The sequence below is a fragment of the Gastrolobium bilobum genome, unplaced genomic scaffold (genome assembly GCF_033153095.1).
Source record: "Gastrolobium bilobum isolate Gb01-03AN ecotype WA unplaced genomic scaffold, APGP_CSIRO_Gbil_v1 utg2195, whole genome shotgun sequence".
NCBI lineage: Eukaryota > Viridiplantae > Streptophyta > Magnoliopsida > Fabales > Fabaceae > Gastrolobium > Gastrolobium bilobum.
The window spans coordinates 308,847-328,427 of record NW_026895782.1 but is presented as its reverse complement, the minus strand read 5'-3'; the positions used below and the strand labels follow the sequence as shown (position 1 = coordinate 328,427).

Here is a 19,581-nt window from a genome sequence, read left to right as displayed (position 1 = left end):
CACTGCCAGATTTTTCCTTCATCTGTGCAGACATTCATACATCCCTATGATTCCTAAGACGTGTTGTTGCATTTGTTGGGGCTCTTGGTTGGCAGTTGGCATCATCTTTGAGACGCAATCCGTTCTATCCTGGAAGACAGGTGTTCGTCTACCTTCAACAATAGCGAGTGAACAAATTGTCTTGAAGGAGACAATTTGTTTGGGCTCGGATTTCATTGTATACTCTCATCATTTCTTTTTTCTTACACACTGTGAGTTGTTCTTATTTTTTTTATTGCACTTGATTATTGATTTCATTTTAATTTTCTATCTTACAATCGGATTTAAGTCTTTTAGTGATCATTCACACATTTTCTTCCACAACATTACCTACGCATGAGATCCACTCATATATCAACATACTCTATTCCGGAAGAAGAAGAAAAAAAAAAACAGATCTAATTCTAACTTTGAAATGACAGTGCACATCAGTGCATGAATATCGCAAGTGCCTTGCATCTTCCATTTTGCACAATGGATCTGACATCAATTGCATAATTGCATTCTTCAAGCAGAGATATCAGGAGATTGCTTGAACCTATTCATCAACAAGCCTCAAAAGTATTATCCTCTCTGGTGTATGATCCGACATGCGTGAATCATTTGTTCCAATAATTGAGTTAAATATGCACACGAAAATTCAAAACCAATTTTAAGTACTCGTATTGTGTATCCATCCACTACCCAATTGGCCAAGTGGATGAACCGTGTCCATTTCCTTATGTCATTCCCAAGATTTTTCCTACTTGTTCTGCACAACCACGTCATATCCAGCACCCTTCGATTAACCCTATACTCTTTTTTATACCAAAGACGTCTCAATCAGTGGGCCATCTCATATCTGCATTCGTGGCATGTCCCAATAATAGAGAGAGTAACTATTTTGTCACGCTTCACCAAATTATTTACCAGCTGCCATGCGAACAGTAAAATTTTTCGAAACACAGTGTAGCGAAATATGCAGTGTCAGGCTGTACAGTCAGCAAAAATGACACGTGTCAAGCTGACAGTAATTCGCTGGGGTGTGTAGCGAATTATGCTGCCAGCTTGACACGTGTCATTTTTGCTGACTGTGCAGCCTGACACTGCATATTTCGCTACACTGTGTAACGAATTATTTGCAAACATAATTTGCTGCACAGTATAGCGAATTATGCCGCTGACATTTCAGGAATTTTTACTGTTCGCGTGACAGTCTGGTAAATAATTTGATGAAGCGTGGCAAAATAATCACTCTCCCTCAATAATAGGTATGGGTCCTAACAGCCATCTGATTACCCCCCAATTATTACTGGCTTTCATGATCCAAAATTTCAACATGGCACGGAATCCCAATTATTTTGAAACTTGTTTTTATTAATTATGTACGAAATTAAACCTCGTTAGCTTTTCTACCACGACAAAACAAGGCTCAAAACATTCAAACGCTAATATTAATTAATCGTTTACTTAACCCACATATTAACGAGACATTCCTGGCGAAGAAACGCGGTAGTGTATTTGAGCTTCGCAAGCCCTTATATATATCGTAAGTTTAAATGTTGTACTAATTATCTTACCTAAGTTAATAAGTAAGCATTTTATATATGTGAGCATATTTTAATTTTAAAATTTTACTCGTCCTGTATTATTATTAAACAGAATAACAACGACTTTGTCATAGAGTGGGCGTGGCAAGCGAGTGAAAGTGTTTGCGCGTGGATCAAGAATAAATTTTTAGCGCATTCAATATTATTGTTATTTATTTTGTGACACATGAAAATAAATAAATAAATGAAAATAGCACGTAGCATTTATTCGTGGATCAGACGTGGCGGTCCCATCCAACGGGGAAAAGAGAGGGACTTGGATCGGCAAGTGAATATTTTTACTTGACAGCTTTGAAAAGAGACGATGATGTTTGTTGCTTTGACAAGTGATGTGATAAGGAGGAACATGTTAACAATGGTGTTCAATTCATGCTATGCTTCTCCCTCTCTTACTATAAATACCAAACCCCCATTTCTTTCTCCTCATCCATTCAATCTCCTTTTACGCATTCATTCTCCATCAACAACAACATTCAAGCTCAAGCACAAGCACCTCTCTACTTCTGGTACACATCTTAATCTTAGTCTTTTCCTATTTCATTTAAACTCTCTGTTTGATCCTTTTGCTGACGGTAATTTGCTTCCTTTGTACATGTTTCCGAATTCGCAGACATTCTCCGAATCGAGCCTTTCGCGTGTTGTCTTTTAAGGTAAAATTAATAATCCCTAGATTTCGTTGTATGTTCAGTTCCATATAAGGAATGGAATGAAAATTTTTCATTACCTGCAGAGAGAGAAGGAGGTTGAAGCGATGACAATCAAACCGGCGGTTCGGGTTAGCCGGGACCTGATCGTGAAGGAGAGGATCATTCTAACCGGTGTGCCGGAGAACGTGACGGAGACGTCGGCGTCGGTGTCTGAGCCGGTGGAGGGAGTGTTTCTGGGAGCGACGTTTGAGAAGGAGGATAGCAGGCACGTGATTTCGCTGGGAACATTAAAGGATGTCCGGTTCATGGCATGCTTCCGGTTCAAGCTATGGTGGATGTCACAAAAGATGGGAGACAGAGGAAGTGAGATCCCATTGGAGACGCAGTTCTTATTGGTGGAAACCAAAGATGGGTCCCACCTTGAATCAGAAAACGGCGACAACGAGAACAACCAGATCGTGTACACCGTGTTCCTCCCTCTCATCGAAGGCTCCTTCAGAGCTTCCCTTCAGGGGAACACACAGGATCAGCTTGAGCTCTGTCTCGAGAGCGGCGACGCAGACATCAAAGCGTCGTCGTTTACTCACGCTCTCTTCATCAGCGCCGGAACGGATCCCTTCGCCGTCGTACACGACGCCTTCAAGGCCGTTAGGAACCACCTCAAGACGTTCCGTTTGCGGGACGAGAAGAAACTTCCAGGGATCGTCGATTACTTCGGTTGGTGCACGTGGGACGCGTTCTACCAGGAGGTGAATCAGGAAGGGGTGGAGGCTGGGCTTCAGTCCCTCGCCGCCGGCGGAACGCCGCCTAAGTTCGTCATCATCGACGACGGTTGGCAGTCCGTCGCCGGCGACCCCGAGAACGAGAAAGAGAAAGAGAAGAACTCGTTGCAGAGGCTAACAGGGATAAAAGAGAACTCCAAGTTTCAGAAGAAAGAAGAAGGGATAAAGAGCATAGTGGAGATAGCGAAGAAGAAGCACGCGCTGAAGTACGTTTACGTTTGGCACGCGATTACTGGATACTGGGGTGGGGTTCGGCCAGGGGTGAAGGAGATGGATGAGTTTGGTTCTGTGATGAAGTTTCCGAATGTGTCAAAGGGAGTGATGGAGAATGAACCCACATGGAAAATCGATCCACTTGCGGTTCAAGGTTTGGGGCTTGTGAACCCCAAGAAAGTTCACAGCTTCTACGACCAGTTGCATAGTTATCTTGCATCTGCTGGTATAGATGGTGTTAAGGTGGACGTGCAGTGTATATTAGAGACTTTAGGTGGTGGGTTAGGTGGCAGGGTTGAACTCACCAGACAGTATCATCAGGCACTTGATTCTTCCATTTCCAGAAACTTCCCTGACAATGGTTGCATCGCCTGCATGAGCCACAATACTGATGCGCTCTACTGTTCCAAACAAACGGCTGTGGTTAGAGCTTCTGATGATTTCTGGCCGCGTGATCCAATGTCTCACACCATCCACATTGCCTCTGTTGCTTACAACAGCATCTTCCTCGGAGAGTTTATGCTCCCTGATTGGGACATGTTTCATTCCTTTCATCCTGCCGCCGAGTACCATGGTTCCGCTAGGGCCATCAGCGGTGGGCCCCTCTACGTCAGCGACGAGCCTGGGAAGCACAACTTTGATGTCTTGAAGAAAATGGTGTTGCCTGATGGGTCTGTGCTCCGAGCCCGTTTGCCCGGTAGGCCCACCAAGGATTGCTTGTTCACCGACCCGGCCCGTGATGGGGTTAGCCTGCTCAAGATATGGAACATGAACAAGTACTGTGGGGTGTTGGGAGTGTATAATTGCCAAGGTGCGGCATGGAGCGCCGCCGAGAGGAAGAACGCCTTTCACCAGACTAACTCCGCCTCCGCCGCCGCCATCACCGGCTACGTCAGGGGCCGCGACGTCCACCTCATATCGGAGGTCGCCGATGACCGTGATTGGAACGGTGATTGCGCCCTCTACTCTCACCGCTCTGGCCAGCTTGTGGTTCTTCCTTACAATGTGGCTATGCCGGTGTCCCTCAAGGTGCTGGAACATGAAGTGTTCGCCGTTTCACCCGTTAAGTTTTTGGCTCCTGGCTTCAGTTTTGCTCCCCTTGGACTCCTCAATATGTTCAACGGCGGAGGAGCCATTGAGGGACTCGTGTACGAGGTTAAAAACGATGGTGGTCTGGTTGGGGTAGCTCGTTTGGAGATCAAGGGATGCGGCGTGTTTGGTGCTTATTCGTCCGCCAGACCAACAAGGTGCTTGTTGGGAACCAACGTTGTAGATTTCAAGTACGACAATGATTCTGGGTTGCTCAGTTTCGCTATAGATCATTTGCCAAAAGAGGGACACGAGGTTCACCTTGTTGAGATTGAGCTGTGAGTTTATTATGCTCATGTTAGGTTATAGGTTATTCGTTAATCAGAGAAGATTGGATGAGATGTCTGGGGAATTAGTATGTCTAGGTTATAGGTTATTCGTTTATTGTACTCGCTGTGTTTTGGAATTTGGAATTTGGATGGAAATAAATACGCGTTTCTATCTTTCTATCTTTTTATTATTATTATTCATTTTTGGTGTGTGCAGAACATGTTTTTTATCTGTCGCTTATGATTGTGATCCTATGTTCGAACTATGGAAGAGTTTTGGCAATGCGTCATGGCTCATGCATTAATAATTGCAATACATTATAATTAACCTGTGCCAAAATGGAATCAATCCAACTCTCTACTTTTTTTATTTTCCAAACTTGTGCTGAGCCAGATTATCAAAGTTTGTTTCGTGTTTGCATAAAACCTAGTCAATTTACTTGCCACCGTTTCGTTTGTGAAATTCCTTGTTTGGATTATTAAATTTAACACACGAGTTTCGTCTATTGTAAAAGGTCATTGTGCCACCGCAAGTGCAAGCGTATTTTTTTTTTTTTTTAATAGATAGTATAAGCGTATTTTTACCCCTTGAAGAATCATACCCTGCGCAGTACTGATATCAAACGGGGAAAGAAAAGAAAAAGAAAAAAGACAGGACTATTAATATTATGAAGTGCTGCTTTAAAATTCCCTACTATCCAAACACGGCTATTATTCTATTAATATTATGAATTCCTTATACATAAGTAACTACGACTCAGATGTTTGTCTTCAATCTTGATTAGACTGTCCATCATCTGGATGATGCTCTAGAAGCAATTGTTCCAGCTCCTGCTCATATCCTTCATCATCCTCCAAACCTATTTGTTTATAAAATGTTTGCTTCTGGACATGCCAATCATTGGCAATCTTCTCCACGACGTCTCCTATTAGTTCCTTGTCCTCTGATATATGCTTTATGTTTTGGACATCTATAATGCTGCTTGCTTCTTTAAGAAAAATCAAGAAGACAAGTCACACATATAGGATTAGATAATTGACAAAATAAATGCATCATTGATGAGTTAGGCAAATAGCAACAGCCAGAGAGAACTAAAAGAGGCCCCAACAAAAAAAAGTCAAAGAGTTCCAAAAGTAAGTGGACACGATATTCTCATTCTTTTAAAAAAAATGCAGCAATTCAATTTGGAGAACCCTGAACACCAATGACATAAGTTGTGTCATTCTTTTTAATTAAAAAAAAAAAAAGCAACTTTTTGACATGTTCCTAATATGTATTCCATCACTAACATTTGGAAGATAAGATTTTTTTTTAGTCCATTGTCGTGCATGTCCGGATTAGTTTTACAAGACATAAAAATCAACATTAGTTTGGGCCTAAACAAATTAAGAAAAACATTCATCGGTGGTGAATGTCTAGCAAGAACAGACAGCTTGTTACATAAAGCAGTTTCCCAGGGACAAGACAAAAAAATAAACTTATCATAAGTGTATCTTCATGGTTGCCAGCATTGCCCTTTTTAGTATGACAGGAAAAACACAAACACTTGGCTTCACAACAAGAAATCAATTCAAAAGATAGAAAATGTCTTTATTCCGAAGCACCACCTTATGACGTAGAATAGGGAAGGGAAAATACCTTTAATAGCCACATCCTTGGCCTCAGCATATTCTGATGACATTTTCTTCAGCAAATTGAGGTCAACTTCCTCGCCCTGACATGTGGAAAGGAGAAAGGAAGTTTAGTGCAATTAAATCACAAACTAATAAAAACACAATCTCTAATATGAGATTACAAGGAATATATCTCTCAACAGATTGATTAGTTTCTGAAAAGATAGATATAAACATCTACACAGACCCAGATGAAAGCATGGATTAGTAGCAGTGGCATGCCTTATACAAGTCTTGTTCACAAAATTTGGTCATAAATATGTCAGTTTTCTGCCCATCTGCCCATGAATATAATCACATTGTGTCCTCCCACATTAGGAATAGAGGTGTGAAAGAAATAGGGAAACTATTATTGGATATATGCAATAAAAAATCAAATATTTGGCAGTAGTTGCACGGATGCCAGCGGTTCAGGTATCTGCTCTTCATAGACAAACTTGGGATTTGCGATCTCAGGTAAGATCGGTTCAGGATCATGGGATCCTTTTCTTAAATTCCAAAATCAGCCAACATGCTAAAATCATGTACCTAAAACCCACCAAGTTCAATTAGCCACAAATAAACCCTCAACCCATCAACTTCACAGACTTGGACCTGCAAACTGCACACACACGCCTGCCCCATGGCACCGGCCCTGCACAACTGCTGAGAGCCATACCTTCTGCCCTAGAGTAGTACCTCACATACCCCAAGTCCCAACCTCACTACAAATACATTGTTTTCAACCATACATATGTTGGATATATTAATTATATAGTCCAATAGTATGTTCACATACAAGTCCGATAGGTGAAAGCAATGTTTATTTGGGTTCATATGGGCTGGAGGCCAATAGTTTGCATTATCTCTAGGGTTTCCTAAGCTGGAGATAACACTGTTGAACATTCCAAACTTGATATCTCTTGGTGTAATACTTCAAGCACCTCTAAATCTTTCTTTCTCAAACCCATAACCTCCAACAACATACGCACCTTCTCTGTGCAAACTCTACCTCTCTTAAACACTAACTTGAGTGTTGAAGTCCTTGCAGATGCACATCATCCCTTACTTGCTGGACCTAGGAAAACTGTGCCGCTCGAGTGCCCGCTGACAAAGGAGAGAAACTGTCCCAAACACAATGTTGTCCAAATAAACCTCTTGCTGCTACACTAAAAGAAAGCCAGAAGGCACCCAACAATAACTCTAGCTACCCTCCTACAGGTGCAAGTTCCCTGAAGCTCGATAAGACCCTTTGGGTACAAGGATGGAAAACCATGTGGCCATCTTTGGGTCACACCAAATAATCAGGCCCAATATATCTGGTCGGAACCACAAGTTTCACGTGAACTAGTCCTTATGAAATATGAAGGTAAATATGTTAGGAAACCACAATACAAATAGAGAAAAGAAACAATGATTATTTCCCCTTTTACAAATGAGCACCTCCTTGGTTCTCCTCAATATACAATTGCCTGAATGATCCCCTCACCCTTACTTCCCCCTCCATTTATTTATCTAACTAATCCCCTCTAACTAACTAACAAACTGTTCTAACTGTTTAAACTAACTACTTTGTGTTCCCTTAATTATTCCAAGCAAATACCCTTCTGTCCTAGCAAAATCAGAGCAGTTAACAAATTAAATCATTTTGCAAGTCACAAAGCACTGGGATACTTACAAGGTCCATGTGGACGTAGTGCTCAATTGGAGTGCTATCAAATAACCTGTCACCCACAGGGAATACATGAAAACAGTAAGTTGGTGGGATAACTACACTATCATGACAAGGAAATAAGAATACTGAACATAAGTCTTAAATGGTGGTTTACTTTTGATATGCAACTTGAATTCGGGTATTCTGTATTTGTTGGAGTCGGTTTACTTTCTCTGTGACAGAATCATCCATTAAGTCGACAGAGCCGAAAAGGAACATGTTTTTTTCGAGCATTCTTTTCACTAAAGCAGGTACCACTTTAATATCGTTTGCTTTTGCATCAGCAACAAGGATTCTAAGTTTCTCTAACTCTCCTGTACAAACACATAAATTTAGGTTTTTATTGTCAGCCATTACGAGATTTGGACAAATAAGAAACAAAAAGAAGCATCAAAGCTGGGACAATGCATCACATATTAAAAATAAAAAAGGAATGTTTCATTAATAGACCACTCTGCTGACACTATGAAGCATGGCCCAAGAAGGTCACTGCAAAAAAATATTAAGAAAGATAAAATTTCTTCTGTCACGCATTACAGCAACTATTATCTGGGAAAGCCAGAGTCTGCCCTATCATATGCAGTGTGGTGTCAAAGACTAACAATAACTGTTACGAGTCCCACATTGGTTGTATAGGAAGCTAATGTGGGGTTTATAAGGCCTTGGGCACTCTCACCCTTTGAGCTAGCTTTTGGGGTGGTGACCTCAAGGTCCGTAACAATTAGTGCTTTCATTGAGAGTTGAGGCCACGGAAAGGGTTACCTATAGGCTGGATTAAGGTGTCTTTGGGCACTGAATACTGATAGATGAGTGAAGCCGTCCCAAAAGGGGGAAAGGGCTACCGTCGGGTCAGTGTCGATAGAGTGAAAGTCGCCGTGGACGTCGGCCCTTAAAGGGGGTGGCAATGTTACGAGTCCCACATTGGTTGTATAGGAAGCTAATGTGGGGTTTATAAGACTTTGGGCACTCCCACCCTTTGAGCTAGCTTTTGGGGTGGTGACCTCAAGGTCCGTAACAATTGGTGCTTTCATTGAGAGTTGAGAGTTGAGGCCACGGAAAGGGCTACCTATAGGCTGGATTAAGGTGCCTTTGGGCACTGAATACTGATAGGTGAGTGAAGCCGCCCAGGGGGGAAAGGGCTACCGTCTGGTCAGTGTAGATAGAGTGAAAGTCGCCGTGGACATCGGCCCTTAAAGGGGGTGGCAATGTTACGAGTCCCACATTGGTTGTATAGGAAGCTAATGTGGGGTTTATAAGGCCTTGGGCACTCCCACCCTTTGAGCTAGCTTTTAGAGTGGTGGTGACCTCAAGGTCCGTAACAATAACAATGAAGACATTGACCAATATATAACTTCACTGGACACCCCCATTAGAAAGCAGCAGAACACACCAATGACCAAACAACATATTTTTGCCTATCAATGAAGTTGACAGGAAAAAAGAAATATTGGGTCTGTCACTAAAACACAACACTGTTGAGGTATGAATGCTCTATGTTGGAATGGCTAGATTCTCTATGATGCAGAACAATTCCCATTTAAGGAAGTAAACAAATGCAAGAGCAAAAGCTTGCCATTCTACCATCGTAATTATAAACAGTATATTAAATACATGAAATATGTTCATTGTAGGATACAATATGATTGCGAGCACTGAATCACAAATTAGCGATCGTATGAAACTACACAAACAAACAGAACAGGTTTAGGTCTATCAAACCCAATTGAGTGAACACAAAACGAAAATCAAAGCAACTACGAGTAAATGAAATCGTCTCACTCACTCCAAAAAGCAAAATTACATTGACATTTTAGAAGCTACAGAAACAGAGTTTAATGATACACCCCCCATACTGTTTGTACAAACAATGTGACTCTGTGACAATACAAAATTTATCAAATAATTTAGCTGCATAATAATACAGTTATTTTCAAATGAAAAAATGTCATACCAACGGATAGATAGACTTTAAAGGGAGGTTTAAATGGTTGAGTCTCATAAAGACAGTAGAGGCAATAAAGGCCACCCAATCTGTGAGATAAAGAAGCACTACCAACCATGTAACCTGCATAGGAACATAAAAGAGTTTCTACACTGAAATAAAAAAGATAAAGGCCAACAAAGTAAAACTTCTCTAGCTAAAATGACATAATTATCAGATAATGGTGAATTTTCATAAATATATTATGAATTTTAATTCTGTTTGCTTCACAGCCTTTTGCTTTTGGAAATATTTTTCAGCATCCAAATTATCCATCAAATTTCTAAACTCAAGTGATTGGTTTGCATTTACCACAATTATAGATACAAAAACGCCGCTGTATGTACCAGCTAAACATGTGTACCTATGCAATGAGCATACAGAGATTGCATAAAGAAGGCAAGGTTGGTAGAAGGAGAAGCTTCATAAATGTAGGAGAACTTCTTAGAAAGCCAGACTCTCTTCATGTCGTCCAAAGTTGTTGACTCATCCTGTCACTCACCAAAATTGCACGGTAAATATTCATTGTTAAGAGCTATATAATGGGAAACAAGCTCCTTGAATTAGCAAACAAACCAACACAACGAGGAAAAGCACTGGTCATAGATCTTAATCATACCTGAGAAAATTCACCTATAAGTTCATCAATGTCCTGCTTGAAATAATCACTATTCATAGCTAAGAACCTTAATTTGCGCCTTAGAAACCTGTACCAGCAAAGTTGTAAAAATTTGTGCACAATCATCAACAGGGACAAACAACGTAGTTGTACCAACACTCCCCTGTCCCCTCCGCCAAAAAAAAGGCAACATGAACATTATTATATTATATTTTATTACAATTATTATTTTTTATTTTTTTTCCTCAATATTTTCTTGCTTTTTATTTGAATTTATCCACGGGCACCTCAACTAATTTGAGATAAAGGTGTTGCTGATCTTGAAGAACATGACCGACCGTTAATTTAAACAGGGGTAATTGAGGATTTCCACAAACGAGTTTGGAAACTAATAAGCGCAATGGAGAACATAAAATCATAAACTTTTTTGGGGCTACACCTACCCCATTAAATGATTAAACAAAGTTTTAGTATATGACTCGAGCATGCACCCAGCAGCTTGATCACGATGAATAAAACTCATCCCCTTTTATATTCCTTTTGTTCATATGTTTAACACTGACTGAAATAATCGAACATATGTAATCATACCCAATAATGAAAAGTTGTCCATAAATGACAATCACAAAGCAAGAGAATGAAGACAATTTCCACAAATTCCTAATATTTCAGGAAGAACAAAAGGAGACATTTAATCAAACAGCCTATGGGCAATATTTATACCTTCTTCCAAACACTTTTCAGCTCGTCCCTTTCCCTTCCCCTTTCAGTCTCGAAGACTATTCCAATATCTGCTTCTCAGTCTCTCTTAGCTCTGCAATCAGGCTTGAGGCCTCACCGTCTACTATCCTCTCCACTCCTGGGTCAAACTTGAATACATTCCATCATGCATGCAACTTATTTATACTCAAATAAAATATATAAATTTAAATATTTAAAGAGGATAGATAATTTATCTACGTTGAATGTAAACGAAGTCATCGTGGGACTAAAATCAAGATATTTTTATAATTATAATTTATTTCAGGTTATAATAGTTTTTTTTATTATAATTTTTTAACCCAAAATAATATTGTTTTAAAAGTGAATATAAATAACTTATTTATATTTATATTGTAGAAACATTAAAGCTTTAAAAGGATTAATGTTAATCCGTAACAATAGTTAAGTTATTTTTTATAACTTTAAAATACATTACATAAAAGAAAAGTAAAATTTGTTAAATAACTTGCAAAATGATGTAATTTTAGCGTTGTTGAAGTTAACTTTATAATAAATATGTATCCAAAAAAAAAACTTTATAATAAATATTTTCCTTTATTTAAATAAGTGTTATCAAACTCGGCTCGAATGTGTCAGGTCAACATGAAACTAGGGGTGGCAATTTGTCGTCCCGACCCGTCCTGACCCGCCACCGACCCGCCAAAAACAGGACGGGGCGGGTTGGCCCGCCGTTGAATATGTGTTGGAAAATTGAACGCACTCCGTTTTATGGTGGATTGGCGGGTCAACCCACCAATCCGTCAATTAAAAAAATTAATTAAAATTTAAAATAAAATTATATTTTATGAATTTTTTTAATATTATTTTATCTTATTTCACACTTCTCTTAATTTTTTCAGTCTCAATCTTAAATATATACTAATATTTGTCAAACATTCTTTAGGAACTCATTTTTCTCCATATATAAATAACATTTGTCATAAATATAATTGTTATTCTTTATCTTTTATAGGAAATATTAAGAAATTTTTTTTGGATATTACAAAAATTTAATGACAAATGAAATACTACCTAATTGTAAAAAAAAAAATAACCCGGCGGGTCAACCCGTCCCGCGACGGGTTGAACCCATTTTGACCCACTTCTAGGCGGGGCGGGTTGAAATGAGTTGGTGGATTGAAAACCTCAACCCAACCCGCCCCATTTTGATGAATTGACAGGTTGAACCGCCGGACTCGACCCATGTTACCATCTCTACACGAAACCAATGGACCAGTTATCTAACCGATTTGCTACAAGGATAGACTGGCCATGTACTGGACCTAGTGAAAATATATTCATAACGATCAGGTTACACCACTTGTTCCAGCACTTTCATTCCCCAATAGTTAATTCTCATCTTTTCTTTATTTCATAAGGCCATTAGCTGTAAGCTCAAGTCTCTCTATCTTACCACCATGGAGATCGTTTTCAATCACAATAATGTCTTTTTAACAATGTTATTAAAATCGGTTCGGTCATTGACCCGGTTGAAGTACTGAATCACTGGGTCAATGGTTCAATCAGTGGGTCACTGGTTTAACTGCATGATCTGGTAATTATATGTAATTTTATAATTTATATTAAAAAATGATAAAAATTTCAAATATTTTAATACAAAAAATAATAAATCACATATTATTATCAATTAAAAAATCAAACAAAAATATAATGATCGTGATACGGGGCTTTAGGTTCAAAAAATGACATCTCTTACTATAAATTAATTCAAAATTTTATGCATAGTACATAATTAAGATAATATTAGTGTTGTAGGTACATAATTTATGTAAGTTAATAAGCAAAAAAAATATTCAAATATGGCTATTATGATTTTTTTTGAAAAAAACAAAAATTTAGAAAAAAAATTTTGGACCGGGCCGCATCACCGTTTAATGAACCGAGTCACCGGTTTTTTTATGAAAACCGGTCGGGTCGGATCGGATCACATCGATTCTGATGCATAACCGGTTTATCGATTTCTGGGTCGACCTGGCCGGATCGGTCCGATTTTAATAACTATGCTCTTTAGTCTCATCCTTATTCTAGCACGACCACTTTTTTCGCAGTATTTATAAGCACCACTTCATCACCAAGGACTAGGTGTGTTCATGGTTTTTATTTTATTTTCTTTGTTTTTTTGTAAAAAAATTCTAAATTTCATTTTAAAAATGAAGTCCTTAATAATATATTTTTTTGGTGTGCCTGTCTTGAATGGTAGAAAATCCAAGTGTGGGTTTATAATAAAAATATTTTTTAAATTTTATTTTAAAAACTCCAAATTCTTAAATATGGATTTTTCTAGTCAAGAGTATCGTACTAAAAATTGTCCACATCAACATTAGCGTCTCTTGAATCGAAATCAATTTACAACTTTCCAGTACAGTTCGTAGAATTTGATGCGTAAGATGCATAATAAATTTGACAAATAGTGTATGATTTATTATCTTTTATATTAGAATACTAGAATTGATATCATTTTTTACATGTATTTTTTTAGTATGTTTTTGAATTTTGAAGTATAAAATATAAATTTGCATATACTGATTCAACCAATGGCTTACCGATTGAACAAGTGACCTAATAACCTAACGGGGTCATTGATCAGATTGAGTTTAATAACATTGATTTAAACCATACCATTCTTTATAGAAAACCATATATAATAACTAATTATATTAATATAAAAATATAATTATAATATTTAAAATTATTGATTTAAATAATAAATAATAAATTTATGAGTACAATAAAAGGTTTGGAAATATTATATGAGATTAAATTGAATTAAGACAATTTAAGAAATTACTGGGGGGATTCGAAATCCGTTAAACCTAATTTTAAAAGATCTGGATAATCTCATGTGAAAAAAATCATGACATGGTCATGTAAAAAATCATAACCATACAAATGTGGATCAATAATAATAAAGTAAGAGAAAAAAATATTATAATAAATAGCTATAAAATTATAACCGTTGATTTATCTTTCTATAGTATAATTTTCTCACATGACTATGTCATATTTTTTTCTACATGAAATAATCCATTTCCAATTTAAAAATCCAAACGAATTAACTCCAAATACAGCGCTCGGACCAAATCTGGTTCCTTCTAGTAGACTTGTTATTGGTTAGTTCGTTCTTTTTTTGCATTTTGGGTCACCTACCTCATCGGCTCATCTAATCACAAAGAGAGAGAATGGACGAATATTTTGAAAATAAAGAAAATAAATAATTAAAAATTATGAATGTGATTAACTACCGCTAAGTCAAGCCTAAAAAAATATGAAATACCAATCAAATGAAGCAGACTTGTTATTGGCTTGGTTGAACCAATCAAATGAAGCACCTAGGTTCTGTTTAAAAAAAAACCAATTGGTAATATGTCTACGGTTACTACTTTTATTATCTGTCATATATTTGGAAGAAACATATATTTAAAAGAAAATATAAAATACAAAATTCAGAAAAAGGAAGAAGTAGGAAAAAAAATGCGGTATTGCATTATTCGTCCTATATGTGCAAATAAAAATTAGGCGTACCTTTACTCAGAATAGAAAATCAACCTAAAAGAATTTAGCAAGCCCATTCAGAAACATGTTATTGTCATTACGCTTTGATTTTTGTATCATTTTTTTTTCTTTTAAAATAAAGAAAGAATATTTTGATTTTGCTTTTATTAAACTAGACACATTATTATTTTGACATTACTATTGTCGTTAAAATAAGTGGGTCATGAAGCAGCCACTGAGGAAATAAAGAGAACAGGGTAGTAGAAATATGTTGTTAAAAGGAACAATGTTATTTTCTTTTCTTTTTTTGGTTATAGATTCCATCACTTCCATCTCTTAACTGGTAACTAGAGAAGAACTACATGTCAAGCATTAACTGATAACTGGTCACGCATGAGATTTTTTTATGTTAAAATTTAACATCATATCACTTATTTGTTTTTATCTCTCTTCATAATAAAATATCACTTATTTAATCATTATGAAGGAAGAATTAAGCAGCATCTGTGTATTTATACAGTCTGCGTACATTATTTAAAGGAAAGTGTTATATTAACTTCTTGTCACATTTTTGGAGCCAATTTTTTAAGTGTTTAAAATCGATTGGAGGGTCACTGTGTATAAGAAAAGAGAACAAAAAAAAGGGGTGGATTCCTGATGGGGCAAAACCAGCCCAATCCAAATATCTGCAGCTCCTGAATCCTGATAATTGCACATTGAGAACTTGAATGATTACATTGACCCATAAGGCCATAACTGAAGGGAGTATCTATTCTAAGCATCTAAACCCGAAGCTACACTAGAATTTAAGTATTCACGTCCAATCATCCAAATCACGTAAATTAAAAAGCACAACCTAGAACTAGGAACAACAAGTAAACAGCAGAACCTACCATCATAAAGAGCACGTAGATTCAACCAGCGTTTCCTTCTCCCATTCTCTTCCCCTTTTTTTCCAATCCACAAGTAGCGCACCCTCCCCTAACACAAAAATAAAATCTAGAATTCCATTTTCACGAGCGCATTGGAAGCTTCAGCTGCTCCATAGTGCATCCAGTCTTTGGCACAAACAAGGGCCTCCACTGTCTCTGGTCGCAAGGAACTTCTATAATGATCCATCTCTTTGGCTTTTGTATCAAAGACAGAGTCACGAGGAACAGTGGAAACTGGAACAGACAATATATCCCGGGCCATCTTGGAAAGAGTAGGGTACTTGAGTTTGTTTAGCCTCCACCAACCTAATACGTCGAAGTCCGGAACACGTGGCAACAGTGATTCTTCCAGATACTGGTCCAATTCAGACTTGGTCTGATGGCTAGTAGTTTCCATGATGTAAACATCAAAATCTGTTAGTCCATTATCTGACAGCAGAGTTCCTCCTGGAGATCCCTCCATCTTCACGTGGCTCCCTTCTTCTGCATAAGCTGGTGTTAGTGGCAGGGGAAGGGCCACATACTCATGAAACAGCTCATGAATTCCATCATCAACAATCTTGACAAATACATGAGCATCATCGCCATAGATTTTTGTGAAACTGAACTCAACAAGCTTCATCTTGAAACGAGGATCCATAACTACCGCAATTGCCAAGACCAGACTACAATCTCTCCAGTACTTATCAATCTTTTCTTGCATGGGTTTAGTAAGGATGCTAATGAAGGGATCCTCGGTCATAACAGCACGACTCAGATCCAACTGCAATTTCCAAACTTCATGAAAGAAGGTAATGGCAGTGGGATGAGTTGTTGTGGTAAGAATGTTTGCTGCATCAAAAAGGGGCTTCAAGTATGTGCAGAGGGTCTCAACCAGCTTCCAATCTTGCATAGATGGGGCTCCTTTATAATCAGGATCGGAAGTGTCCAAACAAGAAAACACTTCCTTTAGCTCAGAAGATGCCACCAGCATTTGATATGTTGTATTCCATTGGGTTTGGTCATCAATAAAAAGGCTCCTATCACTGGGGACCTGAAGTTGCTGCTTGAGTTCCATGAATTTTTCCTCATGTGATTCAGAAGTTTTTACATATTTTACACTATCCCGGATTTTTTTTACTATGCCTTGCACTGAGCTCAACAAATCATTTGCAACATTACTTAAAGTTCGGGCAATGCAATTTCCAACTAGCAATTGACCATTGAGGATAAGTGGATTCTTCACAGAGAGTAACGGTCTGAGACTTTCATGGGCAACCTCACTCACTGCCTGATTACAAGTGATAGAAAACAGCCTGCCCTCCAAATTCCAATCAGAAAGGCAAACAGCGATAGCATGGCTAATAGCAGAGTCAGAATCAGGGTATGGTTCCATCACAACATTGAGAATTCTCCTTTGCAACTTCCAATCACTATCAACAAAATGTCCAGTTATAAACACATACCCTACGGATTGACCAGAGGTCCAGATGTCCAGTGTCAGACAAACACGTCCTGGTAATCCCTCAAAATACTTCATAAGGTTTTGCTTCTCCATCAAGTAAGTTGCAACACAGTCTCCCTGAACAGTGTTAAAGGTCACCATATTGAACTGGGGCTGCAGATTTCGGACAAATGCTACAAATCCTGGATCCTCAACCATGTGAAGGTGGTAACCATGCATAATGATCATCCTAGCAATCTCATGGCGGCAGCGGTCTTGATCAAAAATGATATAAGGAGTGCTAGGGGATCTATAACGTCGCTTTGGTGTAGTGCTAGCATTGGCAGCACCACCTCCCCGAGCACGTGGAGTATATGGGGTCAATTGATTTGGATCTTGGCTACGCAGAAGAGCTGAGCACGTCCCCTTGGCAATGTGACGTTTAAGGTGGCTGGTACCAGCAACTTTGGAACCAGTACTATAGGCAAAACTTTGCTTGCATTGCTTGCAGCATGCCCTCCTACATCCAGCACTGACTGTTTCTATAGTAAAGTGTTCCCAGACTATAGACTTCTTTTTCCTCCTCTTGTTTGGCTGAGTTTCTGGGGTAGGTTCCTCACTGTTCAGTGGAGTTTCAGCATTTACTATCTCGTAGCTGGGTAGGGTGTTAGCATTGACTATCTCATAGTGTGTTTGAGAACTGACTAGCTGATTGCCGTGCAGTGTTTCACTATGTTCCAGCTCATAGTGAGGCAACATTTGGGAATTACCTAGCTGTTCATGGGACAATGTCACAGAGTCAGTTAGCTGATGGTTTGACAGTGCCTCAGAATGTTCCAGATGATTGTTGGGCAGCGTATCATACTGGGCCAGATGATTATGAGGCATTGGTTTGATTTCTGTGAGATGACTGTCTGCCAATGGTTCAGAAGTAGGTAGGGGATCAGAATTGGGCAATGATTCAGGTTGGGGTAGCTGATCTTCCGGAATCATATGGATATTAGTGAAATGATGATTATCAACAGAAACAGTTTCGGGATGATTATGATGCATTGGTTTGATGTCTGAGAGATGACTGTCTGCCAGTGGTTCAGAAGTAGGTAGGGGATCAGAATTGGGCAGAGATTCAGGTTGAGGCATCTGATCTTCCGGAATCATATGGAGATTAGTGAACTGATGATTATCATCAGAAAGAGTTTCTGGATGAGAAAGTTGATTGTTCGAATCTGATGCGGAATTGGCCAACTCATTTTCAGGCAGAACTTCAGACATGACCACATCATTGCTAGTCTGTGCTTCATGCATGATGGTGTCATTGCTCGGCTGTGTCTCAGACATGACTATCTCACTGCTGGGATGTGTGTCAGACATGACTATCTCACTGCTGGGCTGTGTGTCAGACATGACTACCTCACTGTTTGGCTGAGTGTCAGCTATGACCACCTCATTGCTGGGATGTGTTTCAGACAAAACCACCTCATCAGTGTGCTGTGTTTCAGATACAGCCACGTCATTACTGGTCTGTATTTCAGAATTAACCACACCATTATTTGGAAGTGCCTCGGAATTAATCAGCTCGTTGCTGAACGGAGCTTCAGAGGCAGGCTTCTTGTCAAGAGTAACTTCGGAACTAACAAGCTGATCGTTGGGCAGTGCTTCAGGGTTGACTAGGGCCTCGGAATCAACTGGCTGATTGTTGTGTGGAGCCTCAGCATTGCTTGACTGGTTGTTAGGTAGTGATTCAGAATTCTCCTGCTCATTGTTTGGAGGTTCTTTGGTGTTGTCTTCCTCATGGTTGGGCAGTGTCCCAGCATTTGCATCAGCACTAGAAGTCTCGGTTTCAGATGCAGAAAGTCCTTTGTTAGGCTCTGCTATGGAATTGGAGAAATCCTTGTTGGGCTGAGACTCGGAATTTTCCACATTACTGCCAGACAGAGTTTCGGAAGTTGCCAGATCGTTGCTAGGCTGAAAATCCGTACTGACTGGCATATTTTTCGCATCAGGAGTCACGACCACTTTGTCTTCTTCAAGGGTGACCATCTTGTCTTGATATGTATCTTCCTGCTTTACAAAGAAAAAACATGAATGTTATTATCTCCATAACCATATTTTAAGAGTACAAGACATAGTATAAACAACTAAATTTGATAGTGAATAATGATCCCATGCTTGCAGACAACCCGGGGTATTTTTGCAAAGGTAGTTGTCCTAATAACACAATAAACCAGTACATCAGCACTGCACTTAGCATCCTCTTACTTGCCGAGATGATTCAAGAGTTTTCCCATCTAACAATTGCATCCTTACTTTGTTAAGGAGAAGGCCCAAGGGAAGTGTCCATGGCCATTTTATATCC

At 38.9% G+C, this 19,581-nt stretch overlaps 3 protein-coding genes across 7 annotated transcripts in view; 1 reads left to right on the top strand and 2 right to left on the bottom strand.

The window, feature by feature from the left end:
- The first annotated feature begins 1,940 nt into the window (after positions 1–1,940).
- On the top strand, positions 1,941–4,803 carry LOC133295892 (probable galactinol--sucrose galactosyltransferase 6). Of its 2 annotated transcripts, none has more exons than XM_061494784.1 (3): positions 1,941–2,136; positions 2,225–2,278; positions 2,359–4,803. In XM_061494784.1, the coding sequence occupies exons 1-3, from the start codon at positions 1,975–1,977 to the stop codon at positions 4,639–4,641; spliced, it is 2,499 nt and encodes an 832-aa protein (XP_061350768.1). In that variant the 5' UTR covers positions 1,941–1,974; the 3' UTR covers positions 4,642–4,803. The 2 variants fall into 2 exon arrangements, with proteins under 2 accessions (XP_061350768.1, XP_061350769.1); XM_061494785.1 differs by having other exon boundaries at positions 2,020–2,134; positions 2,239–2,278.
- A 450-nt stretch (positions 4,804–5,253) lies between these two features.
- LOC133295951 (uncharacterized) lies at positions 5,254–11,457 on the bottom strand. Of its 2 annotated transcripts, none has more exons than XM_061494889.1 (8): positions 11,319–11,457; positions 10,596–10,683; positions 10,341–10,467; positions 9,947–10,060; positions 8,111–8,309; positions 7,960–8,005; positions 6,268–6,343; positions 5,254–5,614 (listed from the first exon to the last, which is right to left on the bottom strand). In XM_061494889.1, exons 2-8 carry the CDS (start codon positions 10,650–10,652, stop codon positions 5,400–5,402), a joined length of 834 nt encoding a protein of 277 aa, XP_061350873.1. In that variant the 5' UTR covers positions 10,653–10,683; positions 11,319–11,457; the 3' UTR covers positions 5,254–5,399. The 2 variants fall into 2 exon arrangements, with proteins under 2 accessions (XP_061350873.1, XP_061350872.1); XM_061494888.1 differs by having other exon boundaries at positions 5,255–5,617.
- A 4,041-nt stretch (positions 11,458–15,498) lies between these two features.
- The window catches only part of LOC133295885 (zinc finger BED domain-containing protein DAYSLEEPER-like), a 70,378-nt gene continuing 66,295 nt past the window's right edge, over positions 15,499–19,581 (bottom strand). Inside the window, exon 2 of one of the 3 annotated variants that reach the window (XM_061494772.1) lies at positions 15,499–19,289. In XM_061494772.1, coding sequence (XP_061350756.1) covers positions 15,870–19,265 — 3,396 coding nt within the window. In that variant the 5' untranslated portion in view covers positions 19,266–19,289 and the 3' untranslated portion in view covers positions 15,499–15,869. The remainder of the gene's footprint in view (positions 19,290–19,581) is intronic. The other 2 variants (XM_061494771.1, XM_061494773.1) reach the window with 2 other exon arrangements.